The following is a 25,956-nucleotide window of genomic DNA, read 5'->3' as shown; positions in this document are numbered from 1 at the left end:
AAATATGTCCAGCGAAATTCATGTTAAAACTTAATCACCAGTATGATAGTGTTAAAAGGTGGGGTCCTTAGGATGTGATTAGTGAGCTTCTTATGGAGGTTGAAGGGGGTGTCTAGTCTTTTTTTCCCCCTTTTGCCTTCCACTATGTGAGGACTCAGCAAGAAGACACCATCTTGGAAGCAGAGAACAAGCCCTTCCCAGACACTGTAAATATTCTAATACAAACCTATCTATGAAGCACATGTAGAAAGTTCTTTCCTGTTAGAAGGCTTTCTAGAATAGCATATATCTTTGAAAGTTTTCAGTAGCCTATCATTTGAGAAGTTTCAAATAGCACTTCATTAGGAAAGGAAAATTTCTAGTGTAAGGATTGAACACATTAAAATTTGCTATACAAAATTACACAATTTGTTTCTATTCATCAGGCTGGCAAAAATTTTAGAAGAGTTTTTAATGTTTCTTGCTGTTTTTTCTTCATAGCTCATGGGAATGTCTTTAGAAAGGAAGCTGACATTCTCGACTCAGATTCAAAATACATATTTCATTCTCCGAAATTTCATTTCTGAGAATCTGTTCTTTAGAAATGAGAGCACCAGTACATAAAAACATATATAAAAGTCTGCTTACTGCATCCTTGTTTGTTATGGTTAGAGACTAGACACAAAGTTAGTCTAAAATCAAAGTGTTCAATCAATAGGGAAATCACTCAGTATATTATGGTATATTCATTTTGGAATATCATGCAGCCATTAAAAGTTATGAATTAGACCTATATAAGTCTAGGTTTTCCTGGGGGCTTTATTGAGTGAAAGTAAGATGAATATAATATGTATGATATGATCCCATTCTTATAAAACCAATGATGATAAAAATAACCCTTTTAAGTGTATGTATATGTATGTTACATATGTGTACATAGGATACTTGACTGCAGGGAAGGTATTTGAGGAACACACTATAGATTATTAGCTTTGCTTTTGAGGGTTTGAAGAACAAAAGAAGAAAAAAGCACTAAATGGTACATAAATAGGATCAAATTTATCTAAAATTGTATGTAGTTGGCTATATGTGCAAAGATGTTAAACATAAATAAAATGAAAACTACACACATTTCATAAAAAGTTGTGTATTATCAAGGCAGGTGGATCACTCGAGGTCAGGAGTTCAAGACTGGCTTGGCCAACATGGTGAAACCTCATCTCTACTAAAAATGCAAAAATGAGCTGGGCATGTTAGTGGATGCCTGTAATCCCAGCTACTCAGGAGGCTGAGGCACGAGAATTGCTTGAACCAGGAAAGTGGAGGTTGCAGTGAGCCAAATCGCGCCATTGCACTGCAGCCTGGGTGACAAGAGGGAAACTCTGTCTTGGGGGGAAAAGAGTTGTATATTATGTAAATGGAGATGGAAAGAATTATCTTAGAAAACTGCAAAATTAAATTCTTGATTTTTGAGAGTTAACGATGTGTGACTTTGTTTTGTTTTTGTAGTAATTCCTTTGACTGAAGATGTTCTCATAACATTAGGAAAAGAAGAGGTAAGCTGCTCAATGAATTTGTAGTGACCCCAAATAATTTCTAACTAGATCTATTTTAGATAAGTTCATAACATAAGAAATAGGATGAAACTACTCTAAAACCATATTAAATTTTCCGCTTTTATTTATGTTTTATTGAACATAATATTTGAATTTTGTTATGTTATGTTATGTTATGTTATGTTATGTTATGTTATGTTATGTTATTTTTGGGACGGAGTCTTGCTCTGTTGCCCAGGCTGGAATGCACTAGCACAATCCTGGCTCACTATAACCTGTACCTCCCAGGGTGAAGTGATTCTCCTACCTCTGCCTCCCAAGTAGCTAGGATTACAGGCACGTGCCACCATGCCTGGCTAATTTTTGTATTTTTAGTAGAGACGGGGTTTCACCATGTTGGCCAAGCTGATCTTGAACTCCTGACTTTGTGATCCGCCCGCCTCGGCCTCCCAAATGCTGGGATTACAGGTGTGAGCCACCACACCTGGCCTAAGGATTTGAATTTTGAACTCGATTTTTGCATCAGAACTATTACTGAAGTTAATGGTTATGTGTAAACGTTAATCTCATACCTAGTTTTTAGTTGATTAAACTTCATACTAAAAGCAAAATATTAAACATAGCTTAATGACCCCATACATGCATCTCTCCTTCTGCTGTGGACTTAATATTTATGTCTCCCCAAATCCATACGTTGAAATCTATTCCCCAGTTGATGATATTAGGAGGTGAGACCTTTGGGAGGTGATTAGGTCCTGGGTGTAGGACCTTCGTAAATGAAATTAATGCCCTTATAAATGTCTGAAGAGACCAATGTCCTCCCCTTCCATCATGTGAGGACGCAACTAGAATGTACTGTCTATGAAGACGTGGGCCCTCAGTAGACATTGAATCTTGGACTTCCTAGCTGACAGAATTGTGAAAAATAAATTTCTAGTTTTTATAAGCTGCCCAGTCTGTGGTATTTTGTTATAGGAGACTGAATGGACTATGACAGAAAGTTGGTACTGAGAAGTAGAAGTGATACTATAACAAATACCAAAAAATATGGAAACATCTTTGAAACTGGGTAATCAGTAGTAGCTGGAAGAATTTCGGAATGTGTGCAAAGGCCTACATTGCTGTGAGCTGACCTCTAAAGGTGATTCTGGTGGGAACCGAGGTTATAAGAGAGCTGTAGAGAAAGCCTCAGTTTTCTTAGAGAATACTTGAATAGTCCTGAAAAGAATATTGGTAGAAATATGCACAGTAATGGCCATTTTGATAGGTCTCACCTGGAAAGAAAGAACATGTTTCCAAGGATAGAGAGGAAAAAAATCAAAATATTTTTCCTAGTCTGCCTTACCACTCAGTATAACATAGCACTTCTGTTACCAAAATGAGTGAGGAATTCTCCTCACCAACAACCAATTTTTTGGCAGATTCTGCAGAAGATGATTCTCTCCTAAACACTAGTTGGGTGTCCTCTTAATTCACTTCAGTTCTGACACAATCTACTTGGAGGTAGCATCAGATCCCACAGGTTGGGCACTCAGTCCCACATGCTTAACCCTAGTTTCAGATACCAGTTGCCAGTAATAGATTGTAGCCTGTATTCTGACTGACTGTAAATCAGGGGTTTCCATGATCCCCTCCTCCTCAGGTTTGATTAATTTGCCAGAGCAGCTCACAGAACTCAGAGATAAACTTACTTTCATTTACTCATGTGTTGTAAGAGGTACTACAGAGGATACATGGCCGGGCATGGTGGCTCACACCTGTAATCCCAGCACTTTGGGAATCTGAAGAGGATGGGTCACTTGAGCCTAGGTGTTCAAGACCAGCCTGGGCAATATGGCAAAAGCCTGTCCCTACAAAAAAAAAAAAAAAAAACAGAAATCTTTTGTGTGTGGTGGTGTGTGCCTGTAGTCCCAGACACTTGGGAGTCTGAGGTGGGAGGATTGCTTGAGCCTGGGAGGTTGAGGCTGCAGTGAGCCATGGTTGCATCACTGCCTTCCAGCCTGGGCAACAGAGTGAGACCCTGTCTCAAAAAAAGAAAAAAAAAAAAAGAAAAAAGAAAAAAGATACAGATGAACAACCAGATGGAAAAGATGTGTAGGGCAAGTCATGGTGGAAGGGACATGGAGCTTCCATGCCATCTCTGGACATGGTACTCTCCAGAAACTTGCCTGTGTTCAGCTATCTAGAAGCTCCCCATACCCAGTTCTTTTGGGGTTTTATGGAAGCTTCATTATGTAGGTACGATTGATTAAATCATTTGCCGTTGATGACCAGCTTAACTCTCAGTTCTTCTCCCCTCACCAGAGTTTTGAGGGGCGGTGCTGGAAGTCCTAACTCTCTAGTCAGGTTTTGGTCTTTTTTTATGACCCGCCCCCATCCTGATGTTACTGAGGGGCTACCAGCCATCACTCAACTCATGCATAAAAAGATACCACAATAGGGGTAAAGACCAAATATATGTTTTACAGTATCACAATGTTATTGCATAGTGGAGTAAATATCATTCTTGTTATAAAGAGGCAAAGAGCTTGGCTGAATTGCATTCCTGCCCTAGTGTTTTGTGAAAGATAGAACTTACAGGAATGAAGTTGAATCTTTGAGGAGATAGTTAAGAAAAGTGTTGAAGGTATGGCTTGACTTCTCTTACCTGTGTATAGTAAAATGTGGGAAGAGAAAAATGACTTAAATTGATAATAAAAAATGAAGCTGAATTTAAATGTTTGAAAAATTGTCAGCCTATCCATATGGTAAAGAATGAGAAAGGCTGTTTGGGAAAGAACTTAAAGGGTGTGGCCAAATGACCATCTGATAAGGAGATTAGTCAGCTATCTCAACTGAAGCCAGGAGCTGTTGTTCAAAACAATGGAAGAATGCAATGTAAGGGCTACTGGAGTCTGTGGGACCTTGAGCTGTACTGCCTAGCATGAACTCATGCTGTGGGCTCTGCTCCCTATACTTAAACTGTGTTCATCAGTTGCCCCAGGTGCAGCTTCCGTGTGTCTAGATGTGGCAGAGGCTGCAGTGGTCACCCTTCTGGAGGGTCATATCTCCTCCAGGGTGCAGAATGCAGAAGCCAGGGGTAATGGCTGGTTCCACCTGGGTTTTAAAGGAAGGAGCCTCCTGGCAGAGCCTTCAGCTTATGACATCAGCCCAGGAGAGCCATGGTGCCCAGGCACAGCGATACTGTGAGTGAAGCACAGACAGAGCTGCTGGAGGTCCATTTTGCCAAGCTGTGGGAACAAGGATGCTCAGAGCTGTGGAGCCCCAAATCCCTGCTCAGCAAAGCTACAGGGGCAGAACCACCTTCACTAGTGGGCCTGGAAAACAGCATCAAACCAAAGATTATTCTTGGGCCTTAAGATTTAATGTTGTTTACCCTGTTGTGCTGGGAGTTAATTGGGACATGTTACCCCTTCTTTCCTATTTTGGAATAGAAATGTCTGTCCTATGTCCCTCCCACCATTGTATTTTTGAAGCACAAAACCTGTTTGATTTCACAAGTTCACAGCTGGAGATCAGTTTGCTTCAAAATCTATTGTACTGTGAATTTTACTCATTTAATTTAAATCATATTTAGATGAGATGTTAGACTTCAAACCTTTGAGTCGATGGTAGAATAAGTTAAGACTTTTGTGGCCATTGGGATGGAATGAATGTACTTTTGCATGTGAAGAAGACATGAATTTCTGAGTTTTAAATATGAATGTCCAGACAAGGATCATAGAACTTTCTCAAACCTTAAATGTCAATAATGTCATGTTTTTAAAGTGTCAGTTCATAAGGTTAAAATATAGAAGAGAAGGTAGAAGCAAACAAAAATTTTTACAAGTTATAGAGCATGGAAAGAGGTAAGTATGTGCCTAGAGACAGAAATCGTGATGAAAAGAGTTTGTCTGCCCCCACAGAATTGAAGAAAGTCTTGGGATTTGAAGGAACCTGTTACTGCAAAACTCAGAGTTCAAGTGTGGAGCTAAAATCAAGGCTATTTCTTTAAAATAGGAATATAGATGGTTAAATTTTCTTAGCTTACTGTTGCTAACTTCTTACCCATATATTTGAAAACTGGAAGTATATGATAGGGAGACAGTAAACTAGTGAGGCTCTTGACTCAGGGATACCAGGTTGGGTGGTTAGTAGGGGTGGTGTGCAGGTCAAAAGTCAGAAAGATCAAGTTAACATTTTTATTTTGCATGGTGTACTGCTAGTTCCCTCCATTGCTCTCTCTGTCTGCAGAGGTCCCTAGTGTTTTATGAAAGATAAAACTTACGAGGAATGAAGCTGAATCTTTTGCTGAGGAAATACTTAAATGAAATGTTGAAGGTATGGCTTGGCTTCTCTTGGACTGTATAGTAAAAGTGAGAAGAGAAAAATGACAAAGAAATTGCTAATCAAAAAAGAACATAGCCTTAGACGGGAGATAAAATATTTTCAAGAGAAAATATTTCTAAGTAATAATATATGGAGTCCCCAGTGAAAAAGCAGGGTGGGCACACATCATAAAGCCTTATTCATAAACATAGCATTCTTAATAAGTTTTTGAATTTTAAATATGAATGTCCAGACAAGGATCATAGACATCTGTGAAATGTCTCCAAGTTGAAAGACAGAAGTTCAAAACAACTGAACAAAGATGAGCCTCAAGGAGAGACAATTCAGGGAACCAACGAGAATTTAAAGAAATAATACCATCCACAGGATAAGAAAAAATTTTGATTCCACAAAATAACAATGCCAGTTTTTAAAAAAGGACCACTTTACACCATCTGGGATGGCTATAATCAAAGAACAGACAATAATGTGGGTTGGTGAAGAAGTACAAAAATTGGAATAGCAATACATTGCTAGCGGCAGTATAAAATGGTATACTATTTTAGAAAACAGTGTGGAAATTTCTCAAAAGGCAAAAGAGTTAGTATATGACACAGCAGTTTCATTCCTAGATATATACCCAGGAAGAATGAAAACGTGTGTATCCACACAAAAAGTTACACATGAATGTTCATAGCATCATTTTTCTTACAGGCAAAAAGGGAAAACAACGTCAAATATCCATCAATTGATGAATGAATAAAATGCAATATATCCTAACAGTGGCACATTATTGGACAATAAAAAGAAATGAAGTACAGGTACATGCTAAAATATGGATGTACCTTGAAAACATGCTAAGTGAAACAAGCCAGTCACAAAGAACTGCTGTCTTAGTCTGTTTCCTTCTGCTATTACAGAGCATCACAGACTGGGTAATTTATTTTTAAAAAGTTTATTCACCAGTTGGGCATGGTGGCTCACACCTGTAATCCCAGCACTTTGGGAGGCCAAGGTGGGTGGATCACGAGGTCAGGAGATCGAGACCATCCTGGCTAGCATGATGAAACCCTGTCTCTACTAAAAATACAAAAAAATTAGCCGGGCATGGTGGTGGGCGCCTGTAGTCCCAGCTACCTGGGAGGCTGAGGCAGGAGAATGGAATGAACCCAGAAGGCGGAGCTTGCAGTGAGCTGAGATCGCTCCACTGGACTCTAGCCTGGGCAACAGAGCAAGACTCCATCTCAAAAAAAAAAAACAAAAAGTTTATTCTCCTATAGCTGAAAAAGTTTATTAAAAAGTTTGTTCATACACAGTTGCAGGGAGAATTAAGCACATCTATGCAACTCTACTGGGAAAGAACTCCTGTAAGCTTATCCCGTGTGCCTTTTTCTTTGTCTATATTAATGTTTCCTCCCACTTTAACTCCAACAAAACAAAGTTTCACTTTTTTTAACTGCAGAACTTTAAAAAGGTTGAGAATCTAAGAGCATGGTGTTGTTTCTGGTGAGGGAGGGCCATCTTACTGTATTAGAGCACAGCAAAAGGATAGAAGGTGGAAATGAATACAAGAGACAGGAAAAGGGGGGTTGAACTGCTATGATAACTAACCTCCTCTGGCAATTATGGCATTAGTCATTTCATGAGGGTGGAGCCCCCAATTGCTTCCCAAAGACCCTACCTCTTAAAACCACCACAGTGGCAACCAAGTTGCTGTAGTCATGGAAATGTAAAGAATGGGTCAGGAATGGGAAAAAAGGACAATTGGAATAATAGAAGAAATAAAGCTAAACTCGAATTACGAAATTTTACTATTAGAGGTTGGAGAATATTAAAAAATGGAAGGCAAGAAATAAATAATACATGGACATTTTCTCAGAATAAAAGGTAATTATTCTCCTAACCCCCACCCCTATATACATATATTTTTTTCTTTGAAACAGGTTATTACTCTGTTGCCCCGGTTGGAGTGTAGTAAGATTATAGCTGTCTCATCTCAAACTCCTGGGGTCAAATGATTTTCTTGCCTTAGCTTCCCAAGCAGCTAGGAGTACAGGTGTGTGCCACCGTGCCTGGCTAATTTTTATATTTTTTATGTTTGTTTTTTCATAGAGGTGGGGTCTTACTGTGTTGTTCAGGCTGGTGTCAAATTCCTGGTCTCAAGCAGTCCTCCCACCTTGGCCTCCCAAAGTGCTGAGATTACACGCGTGAGCCGCTGTGCTTGGCTTAGATAGTGATTCTTTACATTGAAAAAGATCCACCAAATTTCCGACACAATTTAGAATGACCCATGGTAGATGATCCAGCAAAATTTTTCCCTTTCGATCAACTCTTAGCAACCCCAAACTAGCAACTATAGCTTAGAGTGGCCAAAATCCAAACTTGATGCAGTGCCAGCATCCTTCCCAAAAACTTTCATTTTAGCTATTTTTCATTACAGTTAAAAATAAGAAGGGGATTGTATATTTAGCTTGCTTCTCATTTTACATTTTGTTGTATATTCAGTGAGCCAGCTGTACAGGAACTGGTTCTATGATTGTATATTTTACTAGTAACTTCTACCTACAGTAACTTACCACAGTGCAGCTGTTGTTTTATACCATCGGTGACTTAGTAACCACCTGGCATCAGAGTTTACCCACCCTGTAATCCTTCCTTTTCTTAAACAGTGCTTTCCTCATGTTTCAGCTAGCAGGAGTTATTATAGCAAATCTCATTTGTAATGCTAGTTGGGTCAGAGTTTTCTCTAAGACTACCCTCAGGTGCAATGATTTGTGGGATAGACTCACTGGACTCGGAAGAACTGCTGTTCTCTTGGTTGCAGCTTATTAAAGTGAGAGAGAACATTACAATGAACAAAGGAAAAGGCACATGGGATAAGCTTACAGGAATTCTTTCCCAGTAGAATTGCATGGATGCACTTAATTCTCCCCGCAACTATGTGTGACATCTCATGTGGTGAGTTGGCAACCAGGGAATCTCACTTGAGCCTTGTTGTCTAGGGTTTTTATTGGGGGTCAGTCGGGTATGCATGCAGTGCTTGTGTGACTGACTTTAACTATGTATACTCCATCCACCTAGAGTAAAAATGCATTCAACACAAATCACATAGTTATCATAAACTCTCTAATCAAACTGGTGCCATGTGACCCAAGGCTCTAGACATAGAAAAATGCTCATCAAGCAGAATATTCCAAGGGCTCAGAGCTTATTTTCAGGGAACTGACCAAGGGCAGTTCTGAAGACAGGCTTTAGTAATGTCAAGGTTTTTGCAATCTAGGCCTGCTGAGTTAACTCTTTACTGCACAATTGCCTTTTCACCTCCCTCCCTCCCTCTCTTCCTCTCTTCCTCTCTTCCTTCCGTCCTTGGCAGGGTTTTGCTCTGTCACTCAGGCTGCATTGCAGTGGCATCATCTCAGCTCATTGTAGCCTTGACCTCAGGCTCAAGGGATTCTCCTACCTCAGCCTCCTGAGTACCTGGGACTATGGGTGTGCACCACCACATCTGGCTAAGTTTTGTATTTTTTTGTAGAGATGGGATTTGCCATGTTTCCCAGGCTTGTGTGCACTCCTGGGCTCAAGTAATCTGCCTGCTTCAGCCTCCCAAAGCGCTGGAACTACAGGCATGAGCCACGGTGCCCGACTCCTTTTCACTTTCTCTGCGGTGTTTTGGAGAACTTAAGTTCCTAATTTGATTAACTCCAAACTCAAGTTTTCTATTAAGGTCTGAGCTCAAAATCTAAGAACTGTTTGCCCCATTCAGGGTCACAAAGATTTTCTCCTATGTTTTCTGTTTAAAAGTTTTTAAGTTTTAGGTTTCAGTATTTAGGTTTATGATCCATTTTGAGTTAATGTTTATGTATATATAGTATGAGTTAGTGATATAGGGTCTTTTTTTTTCATTTGGATACTGACTGTTTCAGCGGTATTTGTTGAAGAAACTGTCTTTTCTTTTTTGAATTTCCTTTACGCTTTTGTTGAAAATTAGTGACTATGTATGTGTGTATCTATTTCTGAACTCTATTTTTCTCTATTCTGTGCTTTGGATATTTCTGTTTTTTTGTTCTGTGTTTCTGTCTTTAAGCCAATACCACATTATCTTTTTTACTGAAGCTTCAAAATAAGTCTTGAAATTAAGTATTATGAATTATCTAACTTTGTTGTTCTTTTCAAAATTGTTTCATACTTCCATTAACTTTTAGAATTGGTTTGTCATTTTGCCCCATAAAAAGCTGGAACTTTTCATTGAAATTTCCCTGAATCTATAGGTTAATTTGTGGAAGATTGCTGTCTTTAACATATTTAGTCTGAATGCAGATCCATTAGCACTGTATCATCTTTGTATTTATTTAGGTCCCCATTTATTTGGTATTTAAAAATTTTGTCTCACTGGTATTTTGCAGTTTTCAGCATACAAGTCTAGCACATCTTTCGTCAAATTCATCCTTTTAGTATTTCATAATTTTGACTATTAAAATGGTATTCTTTTAAATTTCAATTTTTGTTGTTGTTGAGACGGAGTCTCACTTTGTCACCCAGGCTGGAGTGCAGTGGTGCAATCTCGGCTCACTGCAAGCTCCACCTTCTGGGTTCACGCCATTCTCCTGCCTCAGCCTCCCGAGCAGCTGGGACTACAGGTGCCCGCCACCACGCCCAGCTAATTTTCTTTTGTATTTTTAGTAGAGACGGGGTTTCACCACGTTGGCCAGGATGGTCTCGATCTCCTGACCTTGTGATCTGCCCGCCTCGGCCTACCAAAGTGCTGGGATTACAGATGTGAGCCACCGTGCCTGGCCTTAAATTTCAATTTTTATTTATTACTAATAAATACAAATATAATTAATATTTATATATTTATTTTATATCCTTGAGAAACTTTTATTCTATATATTTATTATCTGAGATCAAACACAATTTTACATATTTTTTCCCTTCTGTATGATTTTTATATCTTTTTGGGGGGTTATTTTGCTGTCCTAGAACTTGTACTTCAGTAAAATATTGAATAGAAATAGTAAGAATGGACATCTTTTCCTTATTCCTGAGGTTATCAGAAAACATTTGCCCTTTCACCATTAAGTATGATGTTAGCAGTAGGTTTTTCATAGATACTTTTAATCAGATTGCAGAAATTTTCTTCTGTTACAGTTTATGAAGTTTTATTTTATCCTCCTACCCTCCCTCCCTCCCTTCCTCCCTCCCTTCCTCCCTTCCTCCCTCTCTTCCTCCCTTCCTCCCTTCCTCCCTTCCTTCCTCCCTTCCTGCTGTCCTTCTGTCCTTCCGTCCTTCTGTCCCTCCGTCCTTCTGTCTTTCCTTCCGTCGTTCCCACTCTGTCGCCCAGGCTGGAGTGCAGTGGCACGATCTCAGTTCACTGCAATCTCTGCCTCCTGGGTTCAAGCAATTCTCCTGCCTCAGCCTCCCGAGTAGCTTGGATTACAGGCACCTGTCACCACTTTGGGCTAATTTATGTATTTTTAGTAGAGATGGGGTTTCATGTTGTTGGCCAGGCTGGTCTTGAATTCCTAACCTCGGTCCTCGGGCTCCCAAAGTGCTGGGATTATAGGCATGAGCCACTGCCCCTGGCCTAAGTCTTTTATTTTAAAATCACAAATTAATATTGAATTTGGTTACTTACTCTTCTTGAATTTATTGAGGTTATTAAATGTTTTTCTCCTTTTTAAAATCTGTTGATATGGTGAATTACATTGATTGATTTTTAAAATTGATTTTTTTTTTTTTTTTTTTTTTGGAGATGGAGTTTCGCTCTTGTTGTCCAGGCTGGAGTGCAATGGCATGATCTTGTCTCACTGCAATCTCCACCTCCCGATTCACCAATTCTCCTGCCTCAGCCTCCCAAGTAGCTGGGATTACAGGCATGCTCCACCACACCTGGCTAATTTTATATTTTTAGTAGAGATGGGGTTTCTCCATGGTGGTCAGGCTGATCTCAAACTCCCAACTTCAGGTGATCTGCCTGCCTCAGCCTCCGAAAGTTGTGGGATTACAGGCATGACCCACCGCCCCCGGCCTTAAAATTGATTTTATCTGCTTGCTTAACTGCATATTCCTGTGATAAACCCCACTTTGCCATAGTATATTAATCTTTCTTACTTATTGCTGAATGTAATTTGCTGAAATTTTATGAGATTTTTGCTTATGTGTTCGTTCATGAGGTATATTGGTCTGTGGTTTTCTTTTTTGTGATGTCTTTGTTAGGCTTTAATACCAGCCTCATGGAACAAATTAGGAAGTATTCTCTTCTCTTCTAAAGAGTTTGTATAGAATAGAAATTTTTTATTCCTGATGTGTTTGTTTGAATTCTCAGATAAAACCATCTGGGCCTAAAATTTTCTCATAAACTGAATAAAAATTTAGAGATGAATAAAAATTTTCATCTGTGAAAATTTTTAATTAGAAATTTTGTAATTTTTAATTACAAATTCTGTTTCTCTGGAGCCAGATTTCTTATTTGTCTAAATGAACTTTGGTAGCTTATGTCTCTCAAATAATTTATTTACCTGATTAGTGACAAGATTGTCCATAACGTTTCTCCATTATCATTTTAATGTTTGTAGCGATGTCACCTGTCTCATTTCTGATATTGGTGATTTATGTCCTCCTTCTCCCCACCCAGTAATTAATCTAATTTTATTGACCTCAAAAACCAATTTTCATTGCTTTTTCCTTATTTTTTATGTTGTACTGATTTAACTTCTTTGTTGTTATTATTTCCTCAACTTACTGTGGGTTTCATTTGCTCTTTTTTCATATTTCTTATGATAGAAGCTGAGGTTATTAATTTGTGAACTTTCTTTTCTTTTAAAATAGGCTTTTAGGCCAGGTGCAGTGGCTCACACCTGTAATCCCAGCACTTTGGGAGGCTGAGGTGGGCATATCACGAGGTCAGGAGATGGAGACCATCCTGGCCAATACAGGGAAACCATATCTCTACTAAAAATACAAAAATTAGCTGGGTGTGGTGGCACGCACCTGTAGTCCCAGCTACTTGGGAGGCTGAAGCCAGATAATCTCTTGAACCCGGGAGGCGGAGGTTGCAGTGAGCCAAGATAGTGCTGCTGCACTCCAGCCTGGCAACAGAGCGAGATTCTGTCTCAAAAAAATATAGATTTTTAGTGGTCTGAATTCTCATCTGAGTACTGCTTTTGCTTCATCCCAGAAATCTTGATGTTGCATGTCATTTGTTTGGGGGATGAAAAAATAAAAGACAAAATTTTGATGTTAATGTTTTTATTTCTACTCAGTTATAATAATTTCCTATTTTCCTATTGGTTGCTTCTTTGACCCATGGATTATTTAGAAGTATGTTTTTGGTATCCAAATGGTTGCAAAGTTTTCTAGATACCTTTCTATTATTTTTCAATTTAATGCCATTGTTAGACCATATTTAATCAATATGGTTGCATTGAAAGATGTGTTATTGATTTATATTTTTGGGTGGGGAGGGAGGGTTGGGAGCAGAGGATCTTGCTCGATTGCCCAGGCTGGGTGCAGTGTTGATATCATAAATCACTGCAGCCTTGAACTCCTGGCCTCAAACAACCTTTTCACTTTAGCCTCCTAAAGTGATAGAATTACAGGAATGAGTTACCAGGCTTGGCCTTGATTTATCTTTCTTTTCATCCTACTGTTTTTCTGTTCCTGTTTTTTCCTTTTCCCACTTTCTTGGATTGTGTGTGGTGTTGTTGTTGATTGTGTGTGGTGGTGGTGGTGGTGTCGTCGTCGTCTTCGTCGTCGTCGTCTTTGTTGAGGCAGGGTCTTGCTCTGTTAACCAGGCTGGCATGCAGTGGTATGATCTCAGCTCATTTCAGCCTGCACCTCCTGGCCTCATGTGATCCTCCCGCCTCAGCCTTCCAACTAGCTGGGACTACAGGCTTGTGGCATCATGCCTGGCTAATTTTTGTATTTATTTATAGAGACAGGTTTTTTGCCATGTTGCCCAGGCTGGTGTCTAATTATCAGTATTGGCTTATTAGTTATTTCTTTTCTTTTTTTTTTTCATAGTTACTTTAGGGTTTGTAATATACACGTTGAACTTACCTGATTTATGTTTAAAAAGAGCTAATGGAAACCCTTGTGATCAGGAGACTGGAACACTAGTGCTTATTGTAATTCTCTTTAGTCTTCTTTGTTGTTCCTGAAATCCCTCAAGCATACTTTTGCCTCCTGGCCTCAGTACTTAACTATTCCCTTTCCCTGGAACATTCTTTTGCTAGAGAATAACACGATGTTTTCCTTTGTCTTCTTTCTCTGTTTTTTTTTTTTTTTTTTTTTTTTGAGTCAGAGTCTCACTCTGTCACCTAGGCTGGAGTATAGTGGTTCGATCTCGGCTCACTACAACCTCCGCCTCCCAGGTTGAAGCGATTTTCCTGCCTCAGCCTCACGAGTAGCTGGGACTACAGGCGCCCACCACCACTCCCGGCTGATTTTTGTATTTTTAGTAGAGACAGGGTTTCACCATCTTGGCCAGGCCAGTCTCGATTTCCTGACCTTGTGATCCACCCGCCTCGGCCTCTCAAAGTGCTGGGATTACAGGCTTGAGCCACTGCACCTGGCCTTTCTCTGTTACTTAAATGTTACCTGATCAGAGAAGTCTTCTCATATCATACTACCTAAAACGTCCATTTCTTGCTCTTCATGCCTTTACTTTTATTTTGATTTTTTTTTTCTTTATGACACTTGACCATTGCTGGAGTAAATGTCTGAATTCTTCTTTGTTCTGTTCACCTTTGCATCTCTCCCTCCTTCAGCAATGCCTAATAGTCAATGATTGATCACAAATCTGATTGAATGATTGATTGAATAAATATTGAATGAGTCAGTCAATTGTATCTGTTTTGTACAGTCTCCTTAGAAAAGGTACCTGGGGCTGGGCACGGTGGCTCACACCTGTAATCCCAGCACTTTGGGAGGCTAAGGCAGGTGGATCACAAGCTCAGGAGTTTGAGTCCAGCCTGGCCAATATGGTGAAACCTAGTCTGTACTAAAAATACAAAAATTAGCTGGGCGTGGTGTGGCGCGCCTGTAATCCCAGCTACTCGGGAGGTTGAGGCAGGAGAATCATTTGAACCCGGGAGGCAGAGGTTGGTTGCAGTGAGCCAAGTTCACACCACTGCACTCCAGCCTGGGCGACAAAGCAAGACTCCGTCTCAAAAAATAAAAATGAAAAAGAAAAGAAAAGGTACCTGGGCCAGGCGCGGTCGCTCACGTCTGTAATTCCAGCACTTTGGGAGGCTGAGGCGGGCGGATCATGAGGTCAGGAGATGGAGACTATCCTGGCTAACATGGTGAAACCCCGTCTCTACTAAAAACACAAAAAATTAGCCTGGCATGGTGGCGGGTGCCTGTAGTCCCAGCTACTGGAGGAGGCTGAGGCAGGAGAATGGCGTGAACCTGGGAGGGGGAGCTTGCAGTGAGCTGAGATGGCACTGCTGCACTCCAGCCTGGGTGACAGAGCGAGACTCCGTCTCAAAAACAACAAAAAAAGAGAAAGTACCTAATCTCTGATTACTGAAAACACACCATTATCTTGCCTTTCAATATGAAATTAAAATTTACTGCTCAAAACCCCTTCTGATATTTTTGAATTTAACCATAGAATATTACCACAAATTTAGCACCTACTGTATATTTACCTTTTCAAATGCTTTCTGCTAGGCTTTTTTACTACTGATGTCTGACTGGAAGTATCCTGGACCACTATGTAAATTTGACTGTTGTTCAGAAATAAAACTGTAAGATTAAAGACTAAGCAATTAATTTGAATTATTTTATTCTAGTTCCAAAAGCTGAGACAAGATCTTGAAATGGTACTGTCCACTATGGAGTCAAAGAATGAAAAGTTAAAGGAAGACTTAGAAAGGTATGTTTATGTTATAATTACTATTAATCATTCATATGTATTAAGTGGCCTTTAAAGTTTTATTTAAATATTGCTTGTTTTGTTTTTCCATGTCAAAAGAGAACAACGGTGGTTGGATGAACAGCAACAGATAATGGAATCTCTTAATGTACTACACAGTGAATTGAAAAATAAGGTCGAAACATTTTCTGAATCAAGGTATTAATTTTACGTTCTAGGTTTTTAAAATAGGAAAAGTATTTTATTTTTTGCGTTACATGAAACATAGATGAAGTTAATTTTACCAGGAATCAGGAGTCTTGGCCTAACTTTTGTTAACTATTAGCTATTATATGATATTTTATGAGTGACTTGACTGTACCTTTGGTTTCTCTACTTGTTATATACACAATATTATTTTCAAAAAGGTAGTTATTTGGTTTGAGCAAATGAAGTTTTAACAAAGTTTTCGATCAACTTCATGAATAACTAGTTACATGTGCATATGTGTTTTATCAGTTAAATGTTTCTCTTAATTTTTTGAATCTATTAGAATCTTTAATGAGCTGAAAACTAAAATGCTTAATGTAAAAGAATATAAGGAGAAACTCTTGAGTACCTTGGGCAAGTTTCTAGAAGACCATTTTCCTCTGCCTGATAGAAGTGTTAAAAAGAAAAAGGTAAGTTTTAGAGAAGACATTTATATAAATTATCATATTTGAAATTATTTTTAGGTGGGTTTAGAAGCATATTTTCTTATTTAGTTCAAAGGTATGCACATGTATGGAAATATGCCATTATCACATTATATTTATTGAAACACTAGAAGCAACCTAATTATTCAATAAAATGGGATTAAGTATATGTGTAGTTTTTTGGAGGGGGCGGGGGGACAGAGTCTCTGTCACTCAGGCTGGAGTTCAGTGGTGTGATCTCAGCTCACTGCAACCTCTGCCTCCTGGGTTCAAGTGATTCTCGTGCCTTAGCTTTCAGAGTAGCTGGGACTACAGGTGTGCGCCACCACGCCCAGCTAATTTTTTGTATTTGTAGTAGAGAGGGGATTTCACCAAGTTGCCCAGGCTGGTCTTGAACTCCTGAGCTCAGGCAATCTGCCCACCTCGGCCTCCCAAGTGGGACGATTAGATGTTAGGATTACAGGTGTGAGCCACTGCACCCAGCCAGAGTATATTTTTTATATTATATCCGTATGATGGGAGTAAGTCAGCTTGTCATATAATGTATTGAACACCTTCAGAGAAGTTAATGAAATACAACTAATTGTTGAACAAATAAAACCCTGATGATTAAATTGTTTGAATCTAATTTATGTTTTAAAAATTGATAGTGCTTATGTCTGAGAGCTAGGATTGTAGGTGGTTTTTTTGCTTTTCACAATTTTTTCAATTTTCTGTGATGAGTATGTACAACTTTTTAAATCAAAAGAATGATGTTTAAAATTTGTTACAGATTATTGTAAGTTATTGACTATTTTAATAGTAGCTATAATGAAATAAACCTTTTCTGAAAAAGCGAATAAATATTTTATTGAGTGGCAGAAGATTGTGAACAGTTCTTATATATATATACATATGGTGTTAAGACTTTTTTGAAATTGGAGTAATCATTGAATAATAATATGTTTAGTTTAATCATTTTCAGTATAAAATCTTTCATGTCTTCTTAGGGAATGAAGTCTGTAAACTTCTTAGAAATCTCTTCATTAGGATTTATACTATGGACTTCTGTCTCCTCAGCCTCATTTCCCAACATTCATCCATCTCTTACGTGAATCCATTCAGCTGTGTCACCAGTTGACCTCTCACTTTTTTGTGGCTTACACATTGTTTTTTCTGCCTAGGTTAAAACCCTTCCAATCTGTTGAGGGTGGCAGATTCCTACTTAAGACAGTTCAAACATCTTTTGAGTGAAACATATGAAATTTAGGTGTTCTTTTATTTATTTTTTAATTTTTGTTTATTTTTATTTTTGGGGACCGAGTCTTGCTCTGTCACCCAGGCTGGAGTGCAATGGCATGATCTCTGCTCACTGCAACCTCTGTCTCCCAGGTTCAGGCGATCAATTCTCCTATCCTAGCCTCCCGAGTAGCTGGGACTACAATTACATGCCACCACACCCAGCTAATCTTTTTTGTATTTTTAGTAGAGACAGGGTTTCACCGTGTTGTCAAGGCTGGTCTCAAACTCCTGACCTCAGTTGATCCTCCCGCCTCAGCCTCCCAAAGTGCTAGGATTACAGGCATGAGCCACCACACCTGACCTATTGATTGATTTTTTTAGAGACGAGGTCTTGCTATGTTGCCCAGGTTAGACTTGAACTCCTGGGTTGAAACTATCCTCCCGCCTCAGCCTCCACACAACAGGTACTGCAGATGTGAGCTACTGAACCTGGCTCTAGGTGTCCTATCCCGGCCTGCGGGATAGTCAGAGCAGGCCCTGGAGGAGGGGGTGGGAATTTGGGGAACAAGAGACACGAGAAATGGAGACAAGACAGTGCTCTGATCAAGTCTCGTTTAATGGCGGTAATGCACTGCCTTATATACACTTGGAAGGGAAGGGGTTGGGCTAAGGCGGAAATGATCTCATTGCCGAGGGCGTGGCCAGGTTAGTTTCGGTTTCTCCGGTCGGATGTCATGTTGCGCTTGCGCTATTAAGTAACAATTTTCCCGGGCGCACGCGGGAAAAGTGAGTGAAGAAGAAGCAGGAAGAGCGCCATCTTTAATGAGGTATTAGTACAGGGGAAAAAAGGCAAAGATAGGGAGAAGGTGTGGGGTGGAAATGAATATAGCTCAGGCGTTTAATCTTCAATTATTATTCGCTATGGCCGGGGCGTGCAGCTCCGGACAGTGTCCTTTTATTAATACTTTTCAAATGATTTTGTTAGTGTTATTTATGTGTATCTCTCCCTTCACCCCCATGCCCTGTGAGCTACTTGATGTGTTCAGTTCATCTTTGTATCTCTTCTATCTTGCATATCTTTTATATAGAGCCTTCTCAGTTCATATTTATTGAATGGATGTGACTATAATAAGAAAAGGAGAAAAAGTTCTGTTTGTTTATGTTTTTACTATCTGGGTTCTTTTTACTCTTCCCTTTCTTATAATTGTCTCTAGGCTTTACATTTGTTATGGACTGTGTCTTCCATTCTATTATTGTTTTTTACCTCTTATTTATTTGTAAAAGTATGACAGCCTTCTTTTGACCATTTCATTAAAGTCATGATTCCTTGCCTCTTTATGACCTTAATCTTGCAACAACTCACTGATGTATTTTCTGGTCCCAGTCTCCTCCATTTTTTTCAACTTTTTTTGGTTGCTTTTGCTCCACTAATAGAACCGGAGGTTTGAGGCATCCTTAAAAGGAAGCTTGATTACCATGAGCCATTTTGGGGTCATTATGTCAGATTTGATAACCTCACTTCTTTTTTCCAAGATAATACTAATCCTAATCAGAAAGTTTTGAATTAGGATTAGTATTATCTTGGAACTTTCTAGCAGCTTCCTTTAGAGTCTGTCCTGTTGAACATTTTTAACAATAACTTAGGTAAAGAGATAGAATATATGGCTATCAAAGTTTACAAATGACGTGAAAGTAAGAGGGCTAGATAGTAAATATGTTGGATGACGGAATAAAGACTTTATTTCTTAGCTAGTTAGGAACTAAGGCAAATAAAATAGGATGATGTTTAAGTAGAAATACAAAGGATATCTATGTTTAAAACATTATAGAATAAGGAAGACATTTTTAGCTAGATATATGAAAAATACTTTGGCATTTTAGATGATAGTATTCTCAGAAGTCCACAAGGAAAAAAATAGACGTCTAAAAGCTAATACCATCTTAAATTTAATGTATAGAATTCTGGTCTCCGTAATTATGAAAGTGGGTGTTCTTTTTTTGTCTTCGGTAGTCAAATCACACCTAGATCATTGTGGGAGACTAGATGAAGGAAAACAAAAGACAAATTAAAGCACATTCAGAGAATAATCATGGTATTGAGAAGCCTCAAATTTGTGCCATACGAAAAATATTGAGGTGGGGTGTGGTGGCTCACACCTGTATTCCCAGCACTTTAGGAAACTAAGGTGGGAGGATTACTTGAAGCCAAAAATTTGAGACCAGTTTGGACAACGTAGCAAGACCCTGCCTCTACAAAACAAACAAATTTAAACGAAAACATTACTGTGTCATGTGCTTGTAGTTCCAGCTACTCGGAAGGCTGAGGTGGGAAGATAGCTTGAGCCCAGGAAGTCAAGGCTGCAGTGAGCTATGATGGCACCACTACACTCCAGCCTGGGTGACAGAGTGAGACCCCGTCTCCAAAAAAAAGAAAAAAATAATTGAAGAAACAAATGGTGATTAATGTGAAAAAGAGAAGACTTGGGCCTTATAATAGCAGTCTTCAAATATTTGAGGAACTCTTGGATAGAATTGGAGTGAGATTTGTTCTCTGTCATTCCAAGGAAGAAACAACTAATGAGTTAACATGACAAACTGTCAAGAGCTATAGAATGATGATTAAGTCTCTCATAAGAGCAAGTTTCCTGTACTGAAACTGCATAAATGTACTCTAGAATGTCATTTGGGGAGGTTTTATTGGGGGATTTAAATACTAAATTTTTTATATGATTATATATAATGTGTATATCTATTATATGTTTATGGATAGTTTTAATTGTATCTTCCAGTTACTATAAAAGTTTTCACTGTCTTAGAAGATATTTCCACTGCATTTTTATGAATCTGACTTAAATACAATAACATTTACTTTCAGAATTTTTTGTCACTTAATTATGAATATTTGATTTTAGTTACTTTATACCATTACAACTAAAAAATACTAATTTTAAAACTCTTGGCCAAGCATGGTGGCTCATGCCTGTAATCACAGCATTTTGGGAGGCCAATGTGGGCAGATCACCTGAGGTCAGGAGCTCCAGACCAGCCTAGCCAAGATGGTGAAACCTCGTATCTACTAAAAATACAAAAATTAGCCAGGCGTGGTGGTGGGAGCGCCTGTAATCCTACCTACTCAGGAGGCTGAGGCAAGAGAATCACTGGAACCCGGGAGGCGGAGGTTGCAGTGAACCGAGATTGGCCATTGCACTCCAGCCTGGGCGCCAAGAGTGAAACTCTCTCAAAAATAAAATAAAAGTCTTGTAAAAACAGTCCAATATTTCACCATTGGCAGAACTGAAGTGGTAATTGTTTGTTATTCACATTTCTCTTGAAGAAAAACATTCAAGAATCAACTGTACAGCTGATAACACTGCATGAAATGTTAGAGGTAAGTGTTTTGTGTACTTTGTCTTGTCTTGAAGCTGTCTCTTAATTAGTTATTTGTGAACAATTAGACTTGAAAAACAAGAAATAATTCTTAAAGTATTCATCATTCTTTATTAAATATATTTGTAATAATATATCTTTGGTATAAAATTAGTTTCTGTTCCCTGTATAGTACTGAGAGGAATATTGTTATTTTTAAAATAATGTTAATTTAAGGTCTATCTCTTAATCATATTCCCAAGATTTATTACAGGTAAAGTTTTTATCTAGGTATGAGCTGACAGGGTGAAAAAAAAATTTTAATGATGTCATCTAATACTTACATAGTAAAATTCAATGCTGTTACATTGACTCTTTAATTGGTAGCTCTGTACTCTGTATAAAATACATAATGAACTTAAAGATTCCTTCCACAAAGTTGTAGGAATTGTACAATTTTTAAAAAAATAACATCAGTCTCTTTTCTTTTAATGTAAGTACTGAGTTTTCCAACTTTCTCTGACTTGACATATACCTTGTTTTATAAATATCTTCGACCTTTTCAAAAATGTTTTTGAACCTCAACCATATTATCAATTATTTTAAATACTTTGGAAGATCTTGATATGACAATTCATGACAAATTGGGCAGAAAGGAAAATGAAATAGTGTATGAAAAACAGGGTATTTACCAATTAGTGTACCCCCTTTTAAAATCATTGGTAAATTTTGAAGAAAGAGTGATTTCAGAAAATGTGTTTCATTTAACTTAATGAACTAGGTGTTAAAGAGTCTTTTTGCCCAGCTGACAAGTTTTGGTTCCTCAGGATTTAATACAGAATATTATTGCTTTGAAAAGCAAAATACAAATATATATTAGATTTGTAATTAGAATATTTTAACATATTTCTAGCTACTCTAGTTTATGCTGAAACTAAATTGTCTATAGTTTCTCATGGATGACTTAACTTTTTTTTTTTTTAATGAAAATTGTCAGTCATGGAAATACTGAAAGGTGTTACATGTATAATTTTTTAGTAGTGTACATAGTATGTACCATATGTGTTAGGCCATTCTTGTATTGCTGTGAAGAAATACCTGAGACTGTGTAATTTATAAAGAAAAGGAGTTTAATTGGCTCATGGTTTGCAGGCTGTACAAACATGACACTGGCATCTGCTCAGCTTCTAGGGAGGCCTAAGGGAGCTTTTACTCATAGCAGAAGGTGAAGCAGGAGCAGACAGTTTACATGGCCAGAGTGGGAGCAAGAGGGAGGGGGAAAGGTACCACACACACTTTTAAGGAACCAGATCTTGCAAGAACTCACTGTCATGAGGACAGCACCAAGGGGATATGCTAAAGCATTCACGAGAAATTCACCCTGATGATCCAATCACCTCCCACCAGGCCCCACCTCCAACACTGGGGATTACATTTCAATATGAGATTTGGCAGGGGATACACCTAAACTATATCAGCATATAAAACTTAGCATTAGAATCCTAAGTTTGTCTCCAAGGCTCATATTGTCAGTGATAAAGGAACTAATATTAAAACTGCAGTTAGGTTAAAAATAATATTATTAAAATTAGAAATGCAAAATAGGAAAGATTTGTACTAAAATAAGCCATTTGTACTAAAATAAGCCATTGCTCTAAAATACAATTAATATTTAGTTCTATATCATGGTACTCAAAAGAAATGAGGCCAAAGCTTTTTTCCTCCCATGGGATGTGGGACATGAAATAATTAATGATAGTTGAAAATTTTATTTCAAGAAATAAGGTATTACAAAATTTTATTGAGATTAGAGCTTGATGGATTAATTTGATTTATTTCTATGGCACTTTGTAATTGTATAAATTATGCCTTTTCTTTTCCATGTTCCTTAAAATAATAGCATCTTTCAGTTAAAAATTTGGCCTGACAAATTTTTGAGATGTGGAGGTAATTTTGAGATATGGAGTCTAATCCAAGATCCACCACTGATTATGTGCCCTGAGGAATCCCTTAACTCTTCTGAGTTCTAGTTTTGTAATTTGTGAAGGCACTGGAAGATAGCTGAGGAGGCAAAATAATAATTGATCTACATTTAGCGGTTTTCACTGTATTTCATAACATTAGTATTCAAACAATTGTAAATACTTCTTTCTTCAGAAGACTTTTATAATAGCAGTGGATTTGGGAAAGACAGCTGATTCTCACTTCACATTAGCAAGCTTTCCCAAGCTTGTTTGATCACAGAACTCTGTTTTTCAGGAACTAAGAACATCTTCAGGGAGACTAATTCTATGGAATGCAGTTTGGAAAATGCTAGCCTATATAATTTAATACAAATAATAAAAATTCAATTTGTGGTTGTAATTCCACAATATCCTTAATGAAGATCAGGGATACTCAGGATGAAGCTGAAGGAAGCGATGATGATAACATTGAATCTTGTAAATATTTATCGGAAGAATAGGTGTTTTGTGGAGGACAGGACCAGTGATTTTTCCCTCAAATATTAAGACACACTTGCTCACTTTCTTTTTAACTTTTTTGTGTTTTTTTGTGAAATATTAATTTTTTAAGATTTTTGTCTTTATCCTAAAGAAGATATTAATCCCAAGAGAAGTGGGAGAATTGTAAATTCTTTCTTACCAATTTTTAGGAAATGTTTTTCTAAATTAAAGATGCAAAACTTCACTTTAAAGTTTTTTTCATTAGCTAATACCCGTAGTCCTTTCAAAAAGGAAATTCAAATTTGTAGATTAAAAGTATTAAACAGTTGTTGAAAAAGAAAAGAGGTCAATATTCTTTGACAAAACCTTTATTATAGCTGTATTGACTTTTTCCCAAGTAAAGTATATTTTGAATGATATTTTCTCCTAGATTCTTATAAATAGATTATTTGATGTTCCACATGATCCATATGTCAAAATTAGTGATTCCTTTTGGCCACCTTATGTTGAGCTGCTGCTGCGTAATGGAATTGCCTTGAGACATCCAGAAGATCCAACTCGAATAAGATTAGAAGCTTTCCATCAGTAAAAGGATGTTTTCTTTTTTCACACAGTAAAAAAATCTTATCATTCAAGGATATTGGAACCACAGGACTATTTGGATAAAAAACATTATTTGCAAATTAATGCACATAGTCCATCTTCCTTTTATCGCTAAATGGCATGTGCTGCCATCTATTATTCATTTTTAAATGATCCTTTCTTCAGTCAGTGCTTTGGTGTTTTAAACTATATGGAGAAGAATGCAGGTAGATAATATTCTAGGCATAAAACATTTAATATACCTTACCTCATGCAATATTCTTTGGAAAATTCTTTGTTGATTTATTATATTGCTAATATAATGTTTTCTTAAAATGTGTAACAATATCTTTCATGCATTTTGACTTCCAATTGGTGCTTCTTTATATTTAGAAATTATAATGGGAAGGTCATTTAATTTGCGGATGGTTTTAAAATTGAGGTAATATCTGATGTAGAAGCTGGCATAATTTAAAAGTATTTAGCAAATTGTTTCATATGTACTGCCTTATTTCTAGCTTTGTTTAAAATTGGAATATGAAAAACTGATGGATAAAGCTAGCATAAAATTGATATTTTAGTTTGTATTATTCATATACCATGTAACCTTATATATTAATCTACTCTTGATTCTGCTAATTATTACCAACAAAATTGTATTCATGACATTTTATTAATCCTCTATGAATTTTCTTTAAATAAAATTATTTCTAAAAATCTCTAGCAACTGGTGATGTGGGATATTTTTATAAGTAGCAAATACTTTTTAAAGCTGGATAAATTAAGATATAGAACTCATTTAGTATTGCATACAAGCTAAACTAGAGAATCCTAAATCCATTTAATATCATTAGTTTTCTAAGAGAAATTTGTTACTTTTTTACTTGAAAGTGCTTCCTACTGTATATTATCCAAGTTCCTTGCTTACCTTAATTGCTTCATATTTTCTAAAGTAAACAAATAATATTTGAAGTATACCAATCCCTCTGTAGAAAATACAAATACTATTATATTTTAGGGAATGTAACTCTTTTAGGGGAAGATGATACATAAAGTACCTCGTAGAATACTCGAGTTGGATATTGAAGGGGTGAGCAACTTTTTACTCTTTGAAGTAACTGGAGAGGGAAGAAATGGCAGTGTAGGTCTGACAAGAATTCTTCAGAGCAGGTGGTACTGTTGTCCATGAATTACTAGCAAAACACTTTTGGTGTTTGCTAATGAAAACATTAAAAATATGTAAATCGAGCCAGACATGGTGGCTCACGCCTGTAATGCTAGCACTTTCGGAGGCCGAGGTGGGTGGATCACTTGAGGTCAGGAGTTCGAGACCAGCCAGGCCAACATGGTGAAACCCTGTCTTTACTAAAAATACCAAAAATTAGCTGGGTGTGGTGGTGGTGCACACCTGTAATTCCAGCTACTTGAAGGCTGAGGCAGGAGAATCGCTTGAACCTGGGAGGCAGAGGTTGCAGTGAGCCAAGATTGCGCCACTGCACTCCAGCCTAGGTGACAAGAGCAAAACTCCGTCTCAAAAGAAAAAAAAAAAAAAGTAATCCTTATGCTTGCAGTGTCCACCAATAGACCGCATTTTTCTAAAAGTTTATACGAGGTATGTCAATAGCCTACCAACTGCTAAATGTAGTGGTATCAAATACTTTATTGCATTTTATGACATGCTGACTCAAAAATTAGTAAGTGAAAAGTTGCTAATGGCTTATTTTTAATATTCTTAATACTTTTCCTAGATTATTGTTTATCCTACAACTTTGTTTTGATGGAATCTTGCCTTTTTTTTTTTAGCTTGTAGAGATGTAAAATTTTTAATTTATTTTTTATTATACAAGAAATAAATGCAGATATTACAGATAAAAGTGAAATGTCCTTTGGTATTTCCTATCTAGGTCGTCCTCTCTGCCTTGGGGTAACCACTATTTGATACATGC

The 25,956-nt window shown here is 37.6% G+C and overlaps 1 protein-coding gene across 13 annotated transcripts in view; it reads left to right on the top strand.

Moving 5' to 3' along the window:
- CENPK (centromere protein K) overlaps positions 1-24,731 on the top strand; it is a 50,731-nt gene extending 26,000 nt beyond the window's left edge. For 8 of the 13 annotated variants that reach the window (XM_078004775.1, XM_078004773.1, XM_015140138.3 and 5 more), the window contains 6 exons: positions 1,489-1,535; positions 15,641-15,723; positions 15,823-15,921; positions 16,256-16,382; positions 20,953-21,006; positions 23,859-24,731. In XM_078004775.1, coding sequence (XP_077860901.1) covers positions 1,489-1,535; positions 15,641-15,723; positions 15,823-15,921; positions 16,256-16,382; positions 20,953-21,006; positions 23,859-24,017 — 569 coding nt within the window. In that variant the 3' untranslated portion in view covers positions 24,018-24,731. Of the gene's footprint in view, positions 1-1,488; positions 1,536-5,768; positions 5,856-6,557; positions 6,779-15,640; positions 15,724-15,822; positions 15,922-16,255; positions 16,383-19,920; positions 20,135-20,952; positions 21,007-23,858 lie in introns of those variants that run through there. The other 5 variants (XM_078004781.1, XM_078004777.1, XM_078004779.1 and 2 more) reach the window with 3 other exon arrangements.
- The last annotated feature ends 1,225 nt before the right edge of the window (positions 24,732-25,956 follow it).

This window comes from Macaca mulatta, chromosome 6, assembly GCF_049350105.2.
Source record: "Macaca mulatta isolate MMU2019108-1 chromosome 6, T2T-MMU8v2.0, whole genome shotgun sequence".
NCBI lineage: Eukaryota > Metazoa > Chordata > Mammalia > Primates > Cercopithecidae > Macaca > Macaca mulatta.
This window is presented reverse-complemented; position numbering and strand designations above follow the sequence as displayed.